The following is a 24,087-nucleotide window of genomic DNA, read 5'->3' on the forward strand; positions in this document are numbered from 1 at the left end:
TAAAAACAACCTATAAAGATTAATCATCAAAATAATCCATTGATTACTTGATTACCAAAATAATTGTTGGTGGTGACAGCCCTAAAAATTATATTTACAGTTTTGAACTGTAAAATATAATTATTTTACAGCAAATGTTACAATAGCAATATTTATTAGTTTTATTTAGTGATAATGAATTAAACAAATCATAACAAATTTAATAGTACATTTTTGGTCAATTTGTGCACCCCTAAAAACAAGCACTGTAAACCTCAATTTAAAAAAAAAATGCATTTTTATAAAGCAAATTACTTTGCAGGCTGTGACAATTTTAAAAAATACAAAAATTCCATATAGTCTCTGCAAGCTTAATTATATATATATATATATATATATATATATATATATATATATATATATATATATATATATATATATATATATATATATATATATAAAAAACAATATACGGTTTAAAATAGATTTAGATTGAGTATAGCTTGTCACACTGCATGACATGTTAACTTCCCAAAAGTAAGTTGGTAAAGGCTGCTCACTGCAGAGCAAATGGGCGGGGCTCACATCCAGCAAGGAGGAGCAAATGTAATTGGTACCTAATGGGTGGAGCTAGAATATCCAACCACACCCTAAGCCTACCCACAACTAGGTATAGGAAGAGTACCAGTTTCATGATAAACTACAATAAAATGTACTGACGGTTAGTAATATTGCTTAAAATGTAAATATCATTAAAACCGTGTTTGATCATAGGTACATCCTGTCCAACAAGCATTAGTCTGGCACAGATGTGCCGTGCAACGTTGTTTTTGTACTGACAGCACCAGGAGATTTTTTCAACCTTTCAACCTGGACAAAGGACCAAATCTGAGATGTGGTCATATTTTGGCTTTTACAAAAGTTAAAGTTTAATCGAGGATGGTCATAGGTCACCCTGTCAGCAGAACATAAAAAACAAAAGTCACTGCAATGAGGGAAACACATCAAATCGTGTCGTCTTTGTGACCATCACCACAGCTGTATAGCGGACGCAAGGCAAGTGGACTTTAGATCTCAATACCAAAACTAAGTTTGGGAAATAATTGGACACGATTAGCGACGCAAAACGATTTTAGCGACGCAAGTTGAATTTGAATAAAACAAGCACCGTTGTTGCACTGTTGCATCGCTATTGACAGTGGTCATTATAAGGAAGGAAATCCCATAGAACAGATTCTTGCTTAAAAAAGTACATGTAGCTACTAGGCTTGGGCGGTAATACGGTAAAATGGTATACCGCGGGATCTAAAAATAGCAACGGTATCAGTTTCAATACCGTCAAACCGTCAAAAAAAAAAAACAGATCAACTTACATATTGCTGATCAACAATTAATTATTAAATATTTAATAAGTTGAACTAATTAAACTATTTACATATTAAATACTATTTATTTATTAAATGCCTAAATATGTGTATGCGTTGTGACAGCGTGGATGAGAAAGAGAGAGAGAGAGAGAGAGAGAGAGAGAGAGAGAGAGAGAGAGAGAGAAAGAGAGAAAGAGAGAGAGAGAGAGAGAGAGAGAGAGAGAGAGAGAGAGAGAGAGAAAGAGAGAGAGAGAGAGGAAAAGACGGCGAGTCGGGCACTGAGTTATTCGGTCTCGAAAAAGAACACAACTTCTGCAGTTTGGAAGTATTTTGGGTTTTGACGGTAAATACAGACGAGGCAATTTGCAAATTGTGCAACAAAAAGATGACCGCGAGAGATGGAAATACCTTGAACCTAAGGGCGCATATCCGAAACCACCATCCACTCACTGCTGCGTGGATGAAAAACCGAGCGCACCCTCGGACTATGCTGTAATATTGCCGAAGCCTTTTGTCACACAGCTGGCAATGTAAGCAATAAGCATGAACTCCACAAAAATCAAGTGGACATGGGACTCACAAAAAAAAAGTCAATTGTCAGACAATTGTCTCATAACGGTAAGCATAAAACGTGCAGAGAGTTTCTCAGGGGCAGGGGCTCAAATGTAAAAAATAAAATAAAAATATAGGCCTATATATATATATATATATATATATATATATATATATATATATATATATATATATATATATATATATATATATATATATATATATATAAGCCAAGCCAACAGTTTGTTGATGCTGTCTGAGCCTTACATCATAATGTTTTAATTATTCACGGTAATACCGTATACCGAGGTAAAATAGGGAGGAGGTTTGACGGTATCAAAATTTGGATACCGCCCAAGCCTAGTAGCTACTTGCTTGTTTGTTGATTTATCAAATATAAAACCTGTTTAAATGTTTTCACTGTGTGCATCAGTTCTTTTTTAACACTTTCATCTAATTATTAGATGATACTGATAATCGTGATAATTTGGTTCACTATAATAGTGATACAATTTTCATACCATCCCACCCCTACCCACAACTCTATCCCTCCACTTTATTAGATGTCCAAAGAGGTGGAGCTAACCATAAATCTGTACAACACTGCAGCAATGCTGCAAGACCATGGTGATAAATTCAGTCCAGAACTCAGAATTTAGCACAAAAAAAGTATGATGTAATGTATAAAATGTAAACTACATGTAAACTATTATGGAAAAAGGGTTTATTTTCTGGACATAAGCCCAATTCAGTGATATTGACGAGGGGTGGGAGACAGTGGGAACTGTTTAAATGTTTAAAACCTCTCAAAACAGTCAACACTTACAATAGGCTACATCATGCTTCTCTGCATAGTCACATTTACTGGTAGGAACTGCTGTTGCCACACATTCCTTCACAAAGAGAACTGGCTGAAAGCCACATTCCTCAAACCCACGAAGAACTTGCTGCTTTTCCTGGTTTATGTTTACAGAGATAAGAGCCTTGGCCCTCCCTTAACAAAATCTTTAAACCTTGCACAGCCTTAGACACTTAAGTTCAAATGAGGCTTATACATAGCACAGTATGCACAGCGGTCCAAAAGGCTGTTAATAACTATCAATAACTACCTGACATTATCTAAGGAGACTTTAAAAGACACAGGTGTGATGTGCATCCAACTGCTTAAAAATACTTGAGATTTAAAGCGTAGACATAATATCTTAAACAATGATAATGACGCTATAAAACATATCAAAGGATTTAGCTCAGTACATACATTTTCGATTAATCGATTTTGACAGTTCTATTAGTGATTGCTCAGACACGCCAAGAATGCTCGACAACGACCCCTGTTGACAAGAATCAGAGTGGCAACCTATGGGAACAATACTGCATTCTTCTCCATTCTCATTCTGTCAATAATATCAACAATCACCCCTGCAAAGGTGACAAGCGTTAAAAACACATACATTAACATTAACATACCTGTGACATCTGAGGCCTGAAGTTGATCTGTTTTAGGTCCACGGATCCAGGAGACAGATTGTGCAGCATCTGGCACAGGAGCACCCCATCTCTGAGCGCCTGGGCCAGGTCGAACACGACCGCTGAGGGCCAAACAACTCGGTGGTTCGGGGGCAAAACCTTGCAGTCTATCAACCAGCGCCCACACTGCCTCCACTCCTCCATATTTAAAGAAATGAAGCAGAATAATGGCAAAAAAAACTGGAAATCTGGCGCACGTAAATAATACAAGGGCCAAGATAAAGCTGACGTGAAATTATCCCAGTTCCTCTCTGCAGTCCAAAGGGCAGTAAACTGCCTAATGTCAATTCTTTGGGAATGGTTTTCCCCAGGATACACGCTTAACAACTTTTTTAAGGAATCAAATCCAGCTTGAGATTGGGTGCTACTAACATCTCGGTATGTTGCAATATTTAGCTATATAAGACTTTGTATAAGGATTTTTATTGTTATTTTAATTTTACTTATGAAGCCAAATTAAAGGAAACCTCAAATTAATGATGTACAGTAAGTAAATATTCAGATCCCCTCAGAGAATAAGTCGAGTTTCCTCTTCTTCATCATGACTGACATACTTGGCTCTGCAAACGCGTCCTGTCACAGCAAAAAAAAATTGTCTCTCAGAACAACAAAAGATATTTTCCTTAACAAGAAAGGCTGGGAAAGACTGCAAAGCAGCTGCTACGCTCAAATTCGGACGGTGTATCAAAGTTCTTCCGTTAAATTAAGCAATAAATCCATGGTTTTCAGTCTTCGGTAGATAGCTCCTCAAAAGCTCTCGCGCACCAGGCGGGATGTGGTTTAAATAGCGCCCAACTCCAGACAGAATTCGGTCCGAACTTGTTTTTAAAACTTCTTGGGTAAAATATCACAAAGCTCCGTGAAAAGCACAAACTCTGGCGTATTTAACGCGAAAACTGTTGTTCGTTCCGCTCCTTTTGCTTCCACGGACAGCGGAACGCCGCGAGGGCTTGCTGCTGGACATTCGTCCGTTGAGTAGCGATGGTTTCTCGATTGTTTCTCAGTGTAGATGGTTGGAGTGTTTTGATTTCTCCGCTCGCGTGAGGCGTGAGCGCGTGCAGGCGGATAAGCAGCAGGCGTGAGCGCGCGCGCAGCAGGAGAAAGGGCGCGCGGTGGTGAGCATCTGGGTTCCGGTCGCGCTCGTCCACGTGTGAGGAGGAGGAGAGGGTCGGTCTCACTAAAATAGGCACTTTTTATCATTTGAAAGACATCACAATAAATACAAGCACTTTAAGAAAATGTATATTTAACTGGCCATTATTACAAAATGCCCCATGATAGGGCGAGCAGCATCTTGTATCAACTTTTTATTTTATTTTTATTACTGGTTGACTGTACATTATTTAAAATATTGATTTGAATTTAACTTACTATGTCATATTACTTGTAGATTATATTAAAGCTAAAACTATTTAAACATAATTAAATTATAAATTATCTTAATCGTTATTTATTGTTAATTTATATATTATTATTGTTACTATCTGCAACCCAGGTTACTTAGTTTTTGGGATATGCATGCCAAGTAATTTATTTGGTACATGTACCTCATACATTTTCACTTAAAATACAGTATCAACATAAAGTCTCCCTCAATTTGTGCAGAGCCCTTCGATTCACTTCAGTGAAAGTATTTACATAAATGAGAAATGCTCTGCTTAAATGGAAACTTTCTGTAGTGTGGTCCGATATAAAAGTCAGTTAAAGCACATTCAGAATGAAAAATGGCTTTTTGAGTTAGATGTGAGTATATGTCACAATACTCGAAGCATTGATCCATCTTGGTCTCTGCAGTATTGTGTTAGTGGGCACCATGTTCTAAACACTGCAGCGGCAAGGTCGCATCCCCTCATCCCCTCAGAAAGTGTGAATTTAAACCAGAGACATGTAGCCTATAGTATGCATGTGTAACTGAACAATTTATTAGGTATCACTCCTGTTTTCCCAATTCATTTTAAATAAATACGATAAAATAAAAACATTATTATAAAACTACTTTTAGCATAATTTGTAAAATCACAAGAAGACTCTTGTAACCATTCCAGACATAAGCAAGAAATGAGACACCATTCCCATCTAGTGGCCAAGCGCGATACTTCAGTGGTCCTGTCCTCACATGGTGACAATTTCGACGTTGAAAAAGATGATTAGTTTTAACAATTGTTAGAACTAATTATTAGAAATTAAATTATTCATAGTTCATAAAATATATTTATATTTCTATAGTAGCATACTGACAAAACTGCAAAAAAGGCATGTCCACAAATAACAAAATGATCAAAACTTTTTTGTCATTTATTTTATGAAAAAAAAATTTGTACCTGGTGTACAAGACATTCCAATTACATCAAATGTTAGCCTCTACTACTGCTGCTGCAACCTGTGGCCCGTATTGCAATAAACAAGCCTAAATCTACTCACTGTATTCTTGATTTTGTAGACTGACATTTACATAAGTGTAACTATAAACAGCTCAAAAATATGTATAAGAAAAATACAATAAATCAGCATGCATGTCAAAGATAAAAAGCAAACTTTTTGTTTTAAATATAAAACCTCTCTTTTCAAATCAGGGCCTAAAATGAAATTAAGTTGTGAATATATATATATATATGGGTTTTTAAATCTATATAGTCATTTTTTCAGTCTGTCTCTAAAAGAAAACATTAACAGAAACCGAATATGGCTTGAATAATATTTGTATCAGACAATCAGAATTGATGTAGGGAAGTGTTGCAGTCATTTGCCCCAAAATAATAAACAACAAGAAAACCATGAATACCATGATTAAAATGTTAAAAAAATTGATTTGACTACATCTATTAGTGTTTTAATTACTCTGAAAGATACATGTCCCTCATGAATTTTGGATCCATCATAATGATTACAAAATTAAGTGATTCTGCAACGGTTTAAAACATCTTCAAAACAGCTGTCCATAAACCAAATGTGCCAGTAAAAAAAAAAAAAAAAAAAACACCAGATCCCTTTACAATACTTACAACTGTTTAAAAAAAAAAGTCAGAGAGGACATTACAGTATCTTACAAACACTTCCAAAAATAACCAAACGTATAGTTATTCTTCTAACAGATATTAGATAGTAAAGCAATCCACATGAGGAATGGCTGGAAAACTTTAAGGGAAAACAACTAATTCGAAACCCAAATGATTGGAACTAGAAGATCGACCGCAGACTTACATTCATGAATCAATTTTGCAAGAGCGTGAGAAGAGGAAGACTCTGTGATTTAACTATCATTGTCAAACGATAAAAAAAATGCATCATCATTAGCTTTATCACATAATGGCAGTAAAGATCAAGATACAGATGACATGTTTACTACTTCCAGGTGTCAGTATCCACATTAGCAAAACTTCCAGGCTAATTCAAAGTTATCTGATGTACAAATGCCAGTCAGAGGTGAAACTATTTGGAACTCTGTATGTTTATTGCTGACCAAGACGTTTATTAAGATTGGAAGTCTGCATGTGATCTAGCTGACTAACTTACATGTTCACGTCATTGCAAAGCATTTGAAGAAAACCACCAAATCTACTTGATTCCCATTAAAATATTTTCCTCTACCATACATATATTAGCTGGAGAATGAGATTCTGTTGTATAATTGTTCTACAATGGCCAAATTAACTTTAAAGAGCTTGTTATGCCAATTAAAGCAATCTGTTCCCCAGACTATTTAAAAGCTCTGTGATATTATTGGGAAAGGCATTCTTTTCAGACACACTTTTTATAGTTTATGAAAGGACAATAACACAAGGAACGAATAATAAACATAAATCAATAATGGCACAGTGCCCAATGGGGAAAATATGAGGCCACAGAAAACAAAAGAAAAAAACAAAACAATAAATACAACAGTTTGGTGCAGAAATTAAATCAGGAGAGAAGATTGTGAGCGTTCCGTTTTCCGCACTCTCAGGTGAGATGGGATGGCTTAAGTTTGCAATGGCAACATACAACATTACCAAGACGCCAGGGAAGAGAATTGGAACTGTAAAGTATGCTTCAGGACTTCCTCTCCTTGAAGATTGACATTTGGACATCCCTTTCAGAGTCAGTGGAAATAAAAAGCAATTTATTAGTTTGCTTTTTTTTATCTGCAATTTTCTTCATGACATTTCCAAAAGAAAAAAATGTTCTGACATGACGCATTTTTATTGTCTCTTTTCTTATAAAAAGTCTCAGAGGAGAAATAACCTTGACTGCATACAATGTTTTTTTTAAAAATAAAAAAGTAAATAAAAAGTGTTCAGTCGGAGTCACTGCTGTCTGAAGTGGAGCCACTGGAGCTGCTGCTACCCGAGTCCGAGGAACTGCTGCTGCCGCTGAGCCGAGAGGGGCCTGAGCCTCCTTTCTCTGAGACCAAAGACACAGACACGGTGGTTACTGATCTGAACCAAGCTCATATTTGCATAAAACAAAAACACAAAGAACAAATGTCAAGTTTTCCTTAATATTTATCGATACATTTAATGACGCTTATATAAACAATCAGTTTTAAATAGAAAACTAAGAATTACTACATTTTGATAACCCACAGCCAAATACTGGTCCGGCATGGATACTACATTGTTGTACAGTGGTTTTGTGTGTATGCAGACATTTCTAGAGACGAGGGGAAAAAGTTGGATAGTGAAAGCTCAGTTTCACTGTTCGACAGCATGTTATTGGCTGGTCGCTGCTGATGTTACACCTAAATTTAGGATTAAAGTGTGAGTTGACAGAGAAAGTTTATGATCAGCATCATGTTACCAACGAAGTCTTTATGGATTGGTTTGATTGTGTCAACTCAAAACTAATCCTGTAACCCTGAGTTTGTACAACTACCATCATGGTACAGGCCCCAGATAATGATGCTAGGACAACTGACAGAGACCTCAAGCACAGGAAGGACAAGACTTCTCATTGGTTCATAGGCAGTTTCTACCCTGCACCCAACTTGAGACTTATTCCCAAGTTGAAAATTGCTTAAGGATCTTTTGGAAACAGCAGTAAAGGCTGAAAAAAGGGTAGGCCACAATGATCCATTCATAACTATTATTGGAAACCGTAAAAAGGAAGTAAACTATGTTTGGACTATTTGTTTTGTACATTGCCAAAAGGTATTCTGGTGGTGGTTTGGAAAAGTGAGAAACGCATTGATAAAACTTTAACTATGCTTTAGGTTATGAAAATGAGTTCCCACAGAGGAAAGAAGTAGAGCCAAATTGCAGTCTCTTCCTCGGAAAGCAATAAATATGCACTTGTTCTAAGCCACCATTCCATAACAGGGATTTTTCCCTGTTTTCCAAAAAAACCTTGATTCCATTCAGGTTATTCCTGTATTTGTTTGATGTATAATAAAGGTATTCACCGTATTAGTTTCAGAGAACAACAATAACTCTTTCCATAAGATAACATAACTGCCATAGCTACACTGACCATAATCACTTTTGTTTTTTGCATCCTATGCACCTAATTCCTTTATCATTTATGGCAGTGTTTCCCAACACCGCTGCTGCTGATGTGACCAGGGATGCTGTGTAAAAAGTGTTGGCATGCAACCAAACCGATCTAAAATGGTGAACCTAAAACCAGTGATACAAACCCAACCATGAGCAATCTGTCATGAGCAACACTCCTAGTATGTGAGGGGGTGCCACAAAATTTTGAAAATTTTTAAAGGGTGCCATGACTGAAAAAAGGTTGGGAAATATTATATTTATATATATATATATATATATATATATATATATATATATATATATATATATATATATATATATATATATATATATATATATATATATATATATATATAAAATATATATATAAAAAAAAACAGAAAAATGTGTCCCAGGAACTTTCCCCCCAAACCTGTTGTCTGCGTTACCGTGAAGTAGGGCTGGGAGATTTTTCCAATTATCTTGAATGTGATTTATGCCATGATTTTTATTAATTTAAATTGAGAAATTGTGGTTTTGAATGAAAATGTTAGCAAAAGTTACAATTTGACATGTTGACAATTCAGCAATGATAACAGTTAAGAGAAGAAAATGATCCGACTACATGATAGCACGCCTCATTTACCACTCTCGTGTGATGCGCTCTATGGCCTCATTCATGAAACTTTCGTAAATATATGAGCAAATTCAAAATAATTTGCGCGTAAAATGGACCTTCACGAAAACTCTGCTCCAGATTTGCAAACGCTTCGTATACCACGGATTCGTTAGTTAAATGTGTGTATGTTAGTGAATTCCAAACGTGTAAAAAGGATGCGTGAGCGCTTATTCATAATTTGCATATTCCCCGCCCATGAGTTACAAATGCAAATGACTTGACCAGGAACGCTGTGGACTCTTCTGGAATTCTTTCTCAGGTTTGGATCCAGGATTTTGCATAAATGTTGAAGAGACTAATTGGTCATATGACTAGCAAAAAATATAAAATTATTGTGTGTCCACCAAAGCATGTTTTAGCCAGCTAAACACCTGGTGCTCTTCTGAAAATGGACAGCTGGTGGCGCTTGAAAGTGCTTTGCAAGGCAACGTTTTTGGTGGCGCTTGAAAGTGCTTTGCAAGGCAACGTTTTTTCCAGCTGAGATACTTCGCTAGCTATGATAAAGAATATCCATGGCAGTAATGTGATACTAGTATCTCATTTTGAAGAATATTACAGAATTTGGAAATGCAGTAAAAAAAAAAAAAAAAAAACTGTATTAACTTCTCTATTATTGTTGTTCGGTTCGTGTACAAGTCGGATAATTGGTCGGTGTAGTTTTTGTCCCACCTGTCCTCCACTGTAATTGGACGGCCTGGTAAAAAAAGAACAGTGACGAGCCTGCCTATTACCCAACGTTAAACAGTACAAACAAAACAAAAAAGACGGGGTAAATCAACTCCTGAAATAATATTATGGAAGGCCTGCCCTACATAGTGCATCAATGCAATGTCATCAGTTTGCCTAAATTAGAACACAGAACGTTCAAATATTTTACGCACCATTTACACGTGATAGGGAGCAAGTGTAAATTTCTTTCGTACCAACTAACGTTTTGAAAATACAAAAAATTTACATCAGAGCGGCTTTACGAACTATTTACACACAAATTTGTTCTGCTCGTGTTTCATGACTGAGGCCCTATGAACGTAGAATACATTGCTAGTCTAAAGCAGCTGTTCACACAGAAATCCGTTATTGCATTGAAAAAAACCATGGCAAGGGCAGTGGAATGAGACTGTGCAAAAGATGTGAGACACGAGTGCAACAGCCAAACATGTCCACCAAATATAAAAACAATAGGAAAAAGCACAAAGGCATGCAAAAACGTGTTAAGAACTACTACTTAGGGATGTCACAAGTACCGGTACTTCGGTACCAAGTCGATACTGAAATAAAAAAATGTGACCAGCATTTCTGTAGAACCGGTAGTTGACTCCCGCGGTACCCCGCAGCTGCATTCAGTCGCTTTCGTGTTTCTAAGACTTTAGCCGAATATATACTAGTGTCTGTGAATATTAAACTGCAAAATACTTTTTAAATATTACTCCCGCATGTTCTGCGTCTTTGTGATGTGCGTCTCTGTAAATGAAGTCGGGCGCAGATGCGCGGGCACTTTTACACCTCACATAGGCTGTCTTTGTTGTCTCTGCCATGTGTCACTATATAAGGACATGAATGCATAAACTGTCACTTCATGAGAATTTACCGTTTCATTTGAGAAAACTGTCATATCATGAACACAGACACTCAAAGCTCTTCACATCACCACGTCAAAATAAAAGTGCGGTTTAAAAAAATTGAAATTAACAGAATATATTAGACTACTGTTGTACGGTAGATTTAGCCACATCTCTATGTAATAATAATACTTCTCTACTGCTAATAATAATAATTTTTATATTTAAATTGTATATATTTATATTTTAAACATGATACAGCCTTTAAATGGTTGTATTTGTATTTATTTATAATAGGGATGCTCAAATGCAGTCCAGTCCATTCATATTGACCATTTAACTGTTAACTGATAGTAACAATTTTGACCAATTAACACTATCAGTTAAACGGTTTAAACGTTTTTTTTTGGTTTTGTTTTTTTAACTCAACGTTAACACATGCAACGAACCACACTTGCCGACACAGACATATTTTGAAAAATTAAGAAATGGGAAAGAAGCATATTGTGTGGGACCATTTAATAATTTTATTAAATAGTTAAAAAAAGAAACATTTAGCTGTGGTACCGAAATTAGTAACAAAGTACCGTCAAATTGTATGGTATTGGTACCGACTACTGGAATTTTGGTACCGTGACATCACTACTACTGTATATTTGATAGATCATTTTTATATGATGGACAGGCTGAAAGGTGGTGTTATTTTCAGTTTTTACAAAGAATTTGTCATTAATAATAGCCTATTCAGGGCTCTACGCTAACTTTTTTCTTGAGGAGCACTTGTGCTCCTAATTAAAAAAATTTAGGAGCACAGTCAAAAATTTAGGAGCACATTCTAATCCATCAAACCTCATTCCAATTATATATTTCCCATTACAGGACGATATTTGTCCTTTAATGTCCAGTTTCATTTTTACCATTATAAGATCAATGTTTTTTTAATCTTATTAAATGTATGCATCATCTGTCAATTTCTTAAATTCAACATAATTCTGACATAATATTATCATTAACTTCTGAGAGTACAGCACAAATACATACACAAAAAGCAGAACTGGACTTCATACAATCAAACACCTATGCATTTAATGCATTAATGCATGGGTTAATGTTGTATGAATGTTTTACATATAAGTTTTTGAATTTAGAAATATGTACAAATTAAACTTTAAAAGTTTAATATTTTAAATAAAAAGTCCATGCAAAGTATAAATATGAAAATAAAACCGCCAGTAGGTGGCGGCAAGTCATTCAGTCAATAGTTCAAAACACAAGATTCATTTGAATCGAATCGCTTGGAGATGCGAATCAGTTCTGGTGTGGCTTTGATTTTCACTAATAGACAGTGTTGTGGCTAAAACGTTGTTACTTAATATCAACTTGTCTATTGGATTTTTGTACGAGATCAGTATCACACATGCAATCATGCCAATACTCGGAGCTAAAGCAAGCCGTAACTTTTGGCGCTATGGCGCTTCATAAACAGAACCGCATGCGTCTCGCGGAAAAACATTGCAGCCGGATCTAACGTTACTTCTCTCTGTTTGTGGTGAGTCATGCAGATATTGTGCTAATCCACAGCGGGAATAACTTATTTTGTACAGTGATTTAGAATAAGACAAAAACCCGGTTTGGAAAAAATCTTCATGATATACTTGCTCATTATATACATTTAGTATTTTTTTAAACAGCATGTGTGATAAAGATTAACTCAAGGGCTTTTGTAAATGTAATATTAATACATTATTGTTTGATGGCATTTATGCCCCAAGCATCAACTCATTTCTGAGCGTGTTTATGATAATCCAAATGTGGCATTTCCAGTTCATTTTGATTTGGCTGTAAATCAACAGCGCGAGGTGTCTGGTAAAGTGCGCATGCTGCGTCGTCACACACGTTTCACTTTGTAAACAATTTTGGTTTGAAGTGTAGTCCGTCGCACACGTTTTTGCACTTCTGCTGTCTGAAGGCATGAAAAGCAGTTGATTGCAGTAGGAAACGTAGCCTATCAGTTTCTCAGTGTTGATTCACTCAGTGTTGTAGTTTTTATTCTGATTGTATTACACATCCATTCATGAGAATCGATCGGGTCACTCGCACCGGTGCGCCTAAATATTTTTTCACAGTCGCACACAGTAATTTTTAGGCGTAAATGCGCCCAAAATGGGCGTTATGTAGAGCCCTGCTATTACTGGTGTTATTTATTGCTATTGCTTTCTGGCTAAGAAATATTATTATATTATTAGAATATATTATTTCTGAGTATATAGTATACTTAAGAAAAGTCTGTACAATATTTGTCTTCATATTTCATGCACATTTACACCATGTTCATCAGGTGCAGTGCACTTGAAATAGAATTATTTTTAACCAGATGGTTAATAAAGAGAATATTACTTGAATCATATTGTAGTTACATTTTTAAGTTGACTGGTTAAACATTATTTTTTAACAAAAAGTATAAAACAACAAAACAAAATAAAGATTTAATTTTTTTGCCATATCACCCAGCCCTACCATAAAGATAAGGCAAATTAGTCCGGTGACGTAGGACTGTGCATAACTTTCCAGTTCCTACCTCGCACATAGGAACTTTCTAAAGGGGAACATTTTATCCAGAAAATAATTTAGACCAGGATGCAGAATGTCACTACAACCCGGATAAAACTCATCTGCCTGTAGCTTTCTAGTAATCTGAAGGCATTGATTAGCTTGTTCATGTGTGTTTGATTAGGGCTGAGCCTACATTTACATTTAATCATTTAGCGGACGCTTTTATCCAAAGCGACTTACAAAAAAGGGGAGAGCAATAGAAGCAACGAAACAGACAAGGCCAACAACCTGTAAGAGCTGTAAGAAATCTCAACTCTGAAGGGCAGTGGAGCTGGCCCTCCAAGACCGAGTTTGCCCATCCCTGATTTAGATGCGGTCAAACACACAGAGAACCACCCCAAAGTCCCTATTTCCTGGGGAAAGTTCCTGCGGTAGAAACGTGGCTATAGAGACCAAATCCTTTACATTTATGGTGCCATTTTAAACATAAATCAATACAAGCGGCAAAAGTGCCACCTGTCATTTAGATATGTGTGTAGACCAAGAGTGTGCACTCACGTGGAGGTTTCCTCTGTTTCTTCTGTAAACAGGACTTCACGTATCGCTCCAGCTCACGCAAAGTGGAAGGTTTGAGCGTCTCAAAATCGATTTCGATTTCATCAGGGTTGGAATCCCGCAGCGAAGGCTCTCTGGACTGAATGATGTGGACCACCCTACCTAACTTCTCCCCAGGCAGCCGGTTGATGTCAAGGCTCAATTGCCGTTTCTCGTCATACGTCATGGGGAGTGACATCTCCTCGTCAGACTCGTATCCTGGCCCTCTGCCACCCTTCTTTGGTTGCCTGTAAAGGTTCCAACCATACAGAAGAAACAATTTATACCTTAATTGATTGTTTCAGATTCACTCCACAAAACCAGAAAAGCTCAAAAAGATGCAAACCTGTTGCCTGGAACAGTGCTGTTAGCCTTTCTGGCAGGACCCTTTTTTTGTTGGGCTGGTTTCGGTGGCTGTGCTGGCTTGCCTTTCTCCTCTGGCTTGGATTTGTTGTGCTTGTTCTCCTTTTTCTTGTCCTTCTCTTTCTTTTCTTTCTTTTTCTTTGGTTTACTTACGGGGGCCTGAGAAAGAGCAGCTAGCTGTTCGTGGACAGCTTTCAGCTGGGGAGAGCCAAAAAGGGGGTGTTAGTGATCTGCTCTAAGTCAGGAAAAGTATCACATATTGTAATTGACGTGTGTGTATGAAAGACCTAAAGACTTTTGTGTTGTCCAGTAGTAAAGAATTAAACATTCAATTATGGCGGGGGAGACGTTTACAAAACAACTATCATTACTGAACTCTCTATCCAAATTCTTTTTAACAACAATGGTCAACCAAAAGTCATTAATGTCTGGGGATATCTGTGATTGCGAGCACGTGATGTATATGAGAAAAACAAAGTGAAAGGAAATAGGACATATGGTTTCAGAAGCAAATTTGCCCTTTACCACTAGAGGTGAAACAGTTCCAAAAAAATACATACTTTTTAAATAAAAAAAATAAAAAGGCATGCTTGTGTCTAGCAATGCTTTTGCTGTTTACTAGTGCCTCAATGGCCAGATATCCTGTCAATATTTTTCAAAATGTCTAATTTTATAATTTGGCATATTTTGTGGCCACTTATGGCTCATTAAATAACTAATATCAGCAATCCAATGTTACAATATGGATAACTGTAATCGGTATTGCATTAATCAATGCAAAGTGACGTATCTGGTATTCACAGAACAAACCAAAACACTGATTTTTAGACCTCTATTAACCATACAGCCATGCTAAGTGTTGAAACAGAACAAAACCAGGGGGCTCATCCTATGAAAACATTCCTTATAAATCCAGGTCACATTAAATGCTTTAAAATGCATAAATGTGGATAAAGGGCAGTTCTAATAGTTTTCTGGAACTACCAATAGTTTCTCTAAATGCAAAGCAAGCCAACATGAACAAAGACATTTTCACACACCCGTTCAACACACATTTATCCATTCAATCCCAAAACTTTCAGCACTTCCATCCTAAACACACACACAGCTGGGTTCCCAACACCACCCAACAAAGTCAATATTTTTCTGCTGCTTTTAACCCTCTACCGCTGATCTCACTATCCATATCATGCACCATCTAATACAAATAATAAAAGCAACTGTGCAGCTAATACACAAATGAACATAGGCAGGGACAGGGAAATGAAAAATAAAATCACCTGATTATTCTTGGTGCACCCGTTTTTTATCCCCTGTCTGCTACCAATGGGGTGCTCCAAAGAGATACACTGGTAAAAAAAATGGCAAGGGAAGAAAATATGATATAGTGCTACAGCAAGACAGAAACAAAGCCACACAAAAAAATGCTACATCTACATTTAGGCATTCAATTTTTGCAGCTGGTTGCGGTAGAGGGCTAAAACGCAGCTCTACGTTTAAGTACACAAATTCCAAACTGAAAGCAGAGGAGCTTGCTGTGAAATGGGGTTAAGTGGAAGCCCCTCTAGGTCCTACAGAGCAAAAGCATTGATTGAAACAGTCATGTGGGTGTAGTTTGAAAAGGATAATCAGAAGGGTTGACATATCAGGAGGCCTGAGAGATAAAGGGTACTTGGTCCTTGTTTTGAAACCCACCTGTTCCGCACCCACCTGTTCCTGCAGCTCGGCGAGCCGGGTGGCCCTCTCCTCCTCGGAGTCGGAGCTGTCAGAGGTGGAGGAGTCGCCACTGCTCTCACTGCTGACAGTACTCTTACTGACCACACCGGCCCCGCCTACACCGCCTGCCCCAGCCACATCCACTGGCTCATCAGGCATCTTTGCAAAACGCATTTCAAACACATCCTGAGAGAAAAGACAAATGTCACTAATTTATGCAATACTTATTTTAAAATAAAAATTGTACAGGTGTGTAAAAGGAGAGGACTTACCTGCAGCTTCCTGGCCATAGCAACCACCTCATGATCAGGAGGGTTGTACTTGTAACAATTTGAGAACATTAATCTGACATCTGCAGCAAAATTCTGTGCATCCTGGTATTCTCGACTGTCCATTTTTTTCTGCAAGCAGCAAAAAAAGAGAAAATTTCAAAAACTAGCACTGAATTGCAAAAAAATGATACTTTGTAACAAAAACGCTAAACATACTTTCACTGTGCTTAAGTCCATGGGGTGTTTGATTATGTCATGGTAGTCATGTAGCTCAAGAGCCTCCGCGTCGACAGGCTTATAAAAGGGCCAGGCGTATGCAGCGTGTTTTTTGGAAAGCATTTCTTTAAGGATGACCTCACAGTACTTCAGCTGCTCTGAAAGCCTGCCCTTTTTGCTTCCCTGCACACCTAGTTCATCTTCTTCAAAATCCTTTTTAGGTGGTTTGATGGGGCGACCGGTGCTCTCGCGCCTGGATGCCACCTTGCCCTGTGTCGCTTCTAAAATAGGGCTGGGCGACTGACTCCTGCTCGCGGTGATGGCAGAGGTAGTAGGGGTGGTTGTGTCTGCTTTCCTCTTTACCCCCTTCTTCTAGGAAACAGAAGCAACCACACACATGGGGAAACACAAAGCCAGAAGTGAGGCACTGTCACTGCATTTATCACAGGATATTTTAAGAGGACCTGCAACTTACTTTGACCACGGGTTGTGATGGAGGCATGCTGGGTATTATGGCAGCAGCAGTTGTGTTCTGTACAGCTGGTAAGCTAGTGGCGATAGTGGGCGCTGGAGCTGGAGATACAACCGCTGTCTGTAAACTTGGTGAGGTGGCACCAGGGAAAACAGAAGTGGGCGAGCCAGAGGAAACGGCCACTTCCGGCTGACCTGCATTTGTATGATTAGGAAAATGATGATTCGTTTTCGACTTGTGCATGAACACAGAATTGTTTTGATCAATGCATCATTCAGGCTTTTAACTTTACCGGGTCCGGCTGGTTTGCGTCCTTTACCCTTTGGAGCGGGAGGAAGAAGCTCAACCTCCTCTTGAGGCATCAGGGCCACTTTCTGAAGGAAGATCTTCTCTAATGCTTGTGCCATCAGCACAATGTCATCTGTTGGCTGAGAAAACAAACAAGAAATGAACATGGATTGCGGTTGCAAAAGCAGCCTCGTCCCAGAAATTTTTAACCTATATTGAGCCAAGCCATACCTTGTTGTAAATGTAACAGTTTGTGAACATGGTGTTGAAGTCCTGCATACACTCGCTTGCACTCCAGTAGTACACATTTTCCAGTCTTTTTTTGATGGTGCCCATGTCCATTGGGTTCTTTATTATCTTGTGATAGTCCTGGACACCAAAAAGAAGCAGAAAGTCTTTCAACATCACGTGGTAATATAAAACAAAAAAGGATTATTGACATGCTCTCATTCTCAAAGGGAAACAGCCTAGATTTATGACTATTCAAAATAATGGATGCTAAAACAGCTACATCATATAAATCCACTCACTGGAAGACCAAGCTTAATAGCATCAACAGGCTGGTAGAAAGGCCATGCAAACTGATGTCTCCACAGTGTCTTTACAACTACATTTTGCATGTACTGCAGTTGGTTAGTCTTGCGGCCAGGTTTGGTAGGGTTAGTCACTTCAGGCGGAGGAGGGTTGGCAACTGTAGGAGGCTCTGGGGTTGCTGAAGTGACCGTTGACATTTCGGCAAAGAGAGGGAAAACAGCTTAATGGGGGGATAGGGGTCTTTATTATTCTGCGCAGGCAGACTTATTTTCAATTTTCAATGTGCTTTCTCTTTATGCTTCGCAGTTTCTCTCTCTTTTAGCTCTTCAGTCATCTGAGAGAGACCACATCCCATTGCAGGACCCGACCTTTGACCTCTAAAAAACAAGAAACACAAGACGAGTCAGAAAAAAAAAAAAAACATATGCTATACATTTAAATGCTTTATGTTAAAACATACTTCAATTCAATTGCATCAAAATTTATGTTTTAGGCACCATGAAACAAATGTATCAACAGATCTCTTCCATATAGTGAAAGGGAGAAATATATTTTAAATTTAAAAAAAGTTTTAAATGTAGCGGAAGAACTAGCAAGATTTATCCACTGGTTGCCATTTGAATAAAGTCAGAACTGAATGTGTGCTTGCAAACTAAATGATTAGAGAAGTCCAGCACACATCCATAACTCAATTTGTAAAGAATCTCATAAATGTGTAAAAAATGTGCAATTATTTCCTGTCAACATGCACTGACATTCATTCCAAGATGAAACCGCTATGCCGTTGTATGTTGTTGACATATCAGTATAATACCCTATTTTCTAGTTCTTCCCTGAAAGCATTTACTTAAAACATTCTGTAATGATTTAATTTAGCTGTTTCAAGCGAGCATGAGTTTGAGGAATACAAAAGCAGCAGAATGATGTCTCAGCCAGCATTCACTTCCATGGTATGGAAGAAAGATGAATAAAATAGTAACTTTTTAAGAACACAGAAAGTTGCCCTTGGTATGACAAAAAATATGACAGAATGGTAATAACTATTCCTTTATTTTATTTTCATCAGAAAATCTTAATTAGTGTAAATCAGTGTAGTTGTATGAAACGAAGGAAGTTCTTTGCCGCGTAAACAATTCTGTTGCCACACTGGAGTGGGTCCCATTACTGTTTCCAAATACAATTAAACGTTTACTTCCAAAATAATTGTTTAAAAAAACGTTTACTAATAAACAAGAGTGTCAACACCCAAACTGCTAGATTATAACTCATCTAACCGCTGCAGACATGCCGCGACTAGGAGAGCATTTAATCCAAATTTATTTTTTCCAACGCACATTTTATATTAAATTCCTCCAGCCTGCCATTACAAATATAGCTACCATGTGTATAAAATAAACAGCCTCCTGGTATAACTGCAGAATTGAAAATAGAACCGGCGCGCAGAACGCAGCAGCTGATTAGCTTTTTAGCTGTAGCACACAGTCACACATATAAAGATGGCGCGCAGCTACAGCTGGCTAACCGAGTTAGCATCCACGCTGACCGTCTCAACACCTTCCCGAGCCCCTTTATTTATTCACACCCATCCGTAATACATACAGATAAATTATAGCTAAATAAAGAGGCATATAGCGGCTTAACAAATGAAGGCACTAATTTGGTTATGTTACTACAGAGAGGCTTTGTTGCACTGTCGCTTTGTTGAAAACAACTAGCCAGTCGCTAACGGCTTCCCGTAAGATTCACTGATGGAACGCGAACTATATTACAGATTTTACATGGAATGCGAATTTCTATGTTAATATATGTTGTTTAACTAAAAAGTAGTACATTACTTACTCAGGGGCTTTAGGAAAGGGGCTAGCGTGTGATGATCCTAGTAGCTCGTCGCTTGTTTGGAGGCTGGGCAGCAGCACAGAGATGAGGTACATGGAGCGATGTGCGCATGCGCATTGGCGCGCAATGTCCAACGCCAAGCCATTTGCTGTTTAGTAGTAGGCTACTACTACTTTCTTCTTCTTCTTCTTCTTCTTCTTCTTCTTCTTCTTCTTCTTCTTCTTCTTCTTCTTCTTCTTCTTCTTCTTCTTCTTCTTCTTCTTCTGTTAGTTAGTTAGTTAGTTAGTTAGTTAGTTAGTTAGTTAGTTAGTTAGTTAGTTAGTTATAGTTATTTTCCTACTATTATGATAGCTAATATAGGCCTATTAAAATAAATATACCATTATAAGTTTCATTCATACCGGAAGCCGGAGGGCGCTCTCTCCAGTCCAAAATAAAAGTATTAATTTATGACGTTGCAGGAAGTCGCTCATATGGCTGTAGGAATATTTTGGGTTGATGTAGAATATTTATTTAAAATGTTAAGTGGAACCAATATTAACATAAAGAAAAGAGATGCTATTTTTTATTATATATAGAAAAGAGTCATGTTTTATATTAAATCTCATAATATGACTTGGTTCTACATACACACATGTAAATGCTTTTCACCAAAGGATTCCCAATATCTCCCATTTCAAGGCTGACATGAAGATTTATTTCAAAACTTTACAAGGACTCTCAAACCGCAAAGCAACAAGAACTATGGACATTTACAAACAATTCAACTCCTCTTTAATTTGATTACGCATATACCCCTTATTGTTATTTTGTTATTATTATTTTATGTTTTTTATTATTGTTTCATAATGTTATGGAAATGTTTAAAGAATTATATGTGAAACATTTGTATCTTCTGAATTGTTTTTTTTTTTGGGGGGGGGGGGTATTTCAGGTTTAAAAAAAGGAATAATTTGTGTTTTTAAAGCTATCTCAGGGTGTTTTATTTCTCTCAAAAAAGTAAATGATTTGTATAAAATCCATTAATGCACAGATGTTTGTAGTATATAAATCAATCAAAAAATTGTCTTTATGAGAATTTTTTTGGAATACAAATGATAGGTTATTGTTCTGTTTATTTGATCTCGTAGCCAGTTAAATGCAAGAGATAAGAAAAAAGAAAAACCTTCAATTCGACTTAGTTAAGAAAAACTGGTATTACACTTGACATTTTGTCCCCTCACTTTTGAGAAGATGGCTACCCCATCCTAAAATTTAAAAGGCTAATATATTTTCCAATAAAAATACCCAGTTTATACGTAAAACATAAAGCAGAAAATAATATTATAAATATCTGCAAAATATTGGTTTATTTTATGTGATTATTATTATTATTATGATGCAAGCAAAGTGCAATACAAAGTGCAAAAATAAAGCATAGGCCTACTACAAAAGAATAGCACAAATTCTGGATGGTTTTTTTTTGTAGCTTTCTTTTTTACAGACATTGAAATTGTATTTAAGTACAAATTAAATTCTTGTTTGAAGATGTTAAAGCATTGTCAACTTTTTGTATATTTACATTTATAGATATACAACTTTCCAATAAATAAAAGGAAGTTCATACAAAAACTTGCTTTGACTAGATTCTCGTCATTAATATAAAACCCAAAAACGAATGTGCTTATAGCCTGGATAGTTGAATATGAAGTCTATTAATTGCACATTAAAATGAGCCTAATTGAGAAAAGACATATCAAGGGATTAAACTCCAAATAGAAGGTTGACTGTGGAGGAAGTGTTTAAGCCAAAGTCAAAAGTATTATTAAGAAAATTAAGCCGCTGTTATTAACCTTGATTTTTTCCCCCATAAATTCATTTTTGAAAGTGTGTAACTCAGGCCCTGTGTGCTCTAGGAACCTGCAGACAGTTTTGGCTATTTCCACCAAATTCCAGAAAATAGTGGGAAAAAGAAGTTAATCTGTCTCATGTTGTATGCAAGATTTATTAAAATGGGTCTGAAGGGATGAGTCAAAGTTTTCCAGTCAAAGTTATATATCAAAGTCATATATATATATATATATATATATATATATATATATATATATATATATATATATATATATATATATATATATATATATATATATATATATATATATATATATACAGTCATCTAAAGGATTATTAAGAACACCATACTAATACTGTGTTTGACCCCCTTTCGCCTTCAGAACTGCCTTAATTCTATGTGGCATTGATTCAACAAGGTGCTGAAAGCATTCTTTAGAAATGTTGGCCCATACTGATAGGATAGCATCTTGCAGTTGATGAAGATTTGTGGGATGCACATCCAGGGCACGAAGCTCCCGTTCCACCACATCCCAAAGATACTCTAGTGAGTTGAGATCTGGTGACTGTGGGGGCCATTTTAGTACAGTGAACTCATTGTCATGTTCAAGAAACCAATTTGAAATGATTCAAGCTTTGTGACATGGTGCATTATCCTGCTGGAAGTAGCCATCAGAGGATGGGTACATGGTGGTCATAAAGGGATGGAAACAGTGCTCAGGTAGGCTAGGGATCGTAACACAGTTGCTCTTCTATCAGCTTGAATCAGTCGGCTTATTCTCCTCTGACCTCTAGCATCAACAAGGCATTTTCGCCCACAGGACTGCCGCATACTGGATGTTTTTCCCTTTTCACACCATTCTTTGTTAACCCTATAATGGTTGTGCGTGAAAATCCCAGTAACTGAGCAGATTGTGAAATACTCAGACCGGCCCGTCTGACACCAACAACCATGCCCCGCTCAAATTTGCTTAAATCACCTTTCTTTCCCATTCTGACATTCAGATTGTAGTTCAGGAGATTGTCTTGTCCAGGAGCACATCCCTAAATGCATTGAAGCAACTGCCATGTGATTGGTTGATAAGATAATTGTATTAATAAGAAATTGAACAGGTGTTCCTAATAATCTTTTAGGTGAGTGTATATATATATATATATATATATATATATATATATATATATATATATATATATATATATATATATATATATATATATATATATAATTATAGTGCCATATTAAGGAAATAAAATAAATTTAATAAATAAATGTCTATATAAATAAATGTATTTTACATGTCATGACACAATGTATGTATAAATGAGTCTGAAAAAAATAAACTGTATGAAAAAAATAAATGGACAAATTAATTTTAGTTAATTTGTTAAAATGTACTTCAGTCATACAAGCTTTTGCCTTAGCCCTAAGCGAGTGTGCACACGGTTTGTGTAGGCCTATAGGAACAAAATAAATTAACATTATTGTGGAATGATCAGTTGAAATGCTTTACTGTGGGGAAGATGAAGGACTCTTCACCTACTTTTTTTGGGGGTGGGGGGTGGGGGGGGTGGGAGAGGTGGCTATGCGCCTGTGGATCTAACATGGATCCCACACCAGAGTCTCCATCCATCATGGCTGCCGAAGTAGAATCTCTGGCTGTCATGGACGCCATGCCAGAATCTCCAGCCGTCATGGACCCCATGCCAGAGTTTCCGGTCATCATGAATGTTGTGTCTGAAGCTAGCCCTACCAAGGCGGTCACTAGACGTTTGAGACTGGCTTTCAGTTTGGTGGACACACCGATTGAAGCAGCTGCCTTCTTTGTGGCGGTAGCAAATCAGGGGTACTTAGAGGTTCTCCCGTCAGTTGTACTCCGTTACGGTGATGGCCATTCTGTGTGTCTGGAATGACAGCATATGATCTCCACTTTCACCAGTGGTGCAATCACATGATCAAGCTTTGCCCTCTCTGCTTGTCCTGACCTGACCACGGTCCATTGACTTCCTGTTTGCCCTGAAACAACCTCAGAGGTTGTCCCTAAATTGCCTTACTTCCAGACATGACCACAGAGGTCGTTCATGAACTTACTGTTTGCACTGAGACCACAAAGGACAACTTAAACACCCTGCCTGCCCAGTAATGGCCACTGAGGCCAAAAAGGACGTCTCTATGCTCTGTGTTCCAGTTCCACCACACTGGCATGGCCATGTCTCCTCCACCACCTCAGCTCCACCTCCATCCTGCACTTGTTGAAGTACATGTGAAATCCTCTCCTTAAAGGAGGGCTCTGTTATGATTCTAG

At 37.2% G+C, this 24,087-nt stretch overlaps 2 protein-coding genes across 12 annotated transcripts in view; both read right to left on the minus strand.

The window, feature by feature from the left end:
- vav2 (vav 2 guanine nucleotide exchange factor) overlaps positions 1 to 4,550 on the minus strand; it is a 216,519-nt gene extending 211,969 nt beyond the window's left edge. For 4 of the 7 annotated variants that reach the window (XM_067422958.1, XM_067422962.1, XM_067422957.1 and 1 more), the window contains exon 1: positions 3,366 to 4,549. In XM_067422958.1, the coding sequence (XP_067279059.1) occupies positions 3,366 to 3,569 (204 nt within the window). In that variant the 5' untranslated portion in view covers positions 3,570 to 4,549. Of the gene's footprint in view, positions 1 to 3,365 lie in introns of all 7 variants that reach the window. The other 3 variants (XM_067422961.1, XM_067422959.1, XM_067422960.1) reach the window with 2 other exon arrangements.
- Positions 4,551 to 5,699: 1,149 nt separating this feature from the next.
- brd3a (bromodomain containing 3a) lies at positions 5,700 to 20,141 on the minus strand. Of its 5 annotated transcripts, none has more exons than XM_067422735.1 (12): positions 19,958 to 20,141; positions 18,115 to 18,495; positions 17,816 to 17,953; positions 17,589 to 17,724; positions 17,300 to 17,490; positions 16,825 to 17,196; positions 16,609 to 16,737; positions 16,331 to 16,522; positions 15,901 to 15,969; positions 14,604 to 14,818; positions 14,222 to 14,505; positions 5,700 to 7,805 (listed from the first exon to the last, which is right to left on the minus strand). In XM_067422735.1, exons 2-12 carry the CDS (start codon positions 18,313 to 18,315, stop codon positions 7,699 to 7,701), a joined length of 2,034 nt encoding a protein of 677 aa, XP_067278836.1. In that variant the 5' UTR covers positions 18,316 to 18,495; positions 19,958 to 20,141; the 3' UTR covers positions 5,700 to 7,698. The 5 variants fall into 5 exon arrangements, with proteins under 5 accessions (XP_067278836.1, XP_067278835.1, XP_067278834.1 ...); XM_067422734.1 differs by having other exon boundaries at positions 16,316 to 16,522; positions 16,825 to 17,193; positions 19,958 to 20,140; XM_067422733.1 differs by having other exon boundaries at positions 16,316 to 16,522; positions 19,958 to 20,140.
- Between the last annotated feature and the right edge of the window lie 3,946 nt (positions 20,142 to 24,087).

The sequence above is a fragment of the Pseudorasbora parva genome, chromosome 18 (genome assembly GCF_024679245.1).
Source record: "Pseudorasbora parva isolate DD20220531a chromosome 18, ASM2467924v1, whole genome shotgun sequence".
Lineage (NCBI taxonomy): Eukaryota > Metazoa > Chordata > Actinopteri > Cypriniformes > Gobionidae > Pseudorasbora > Pseudorasbora parva.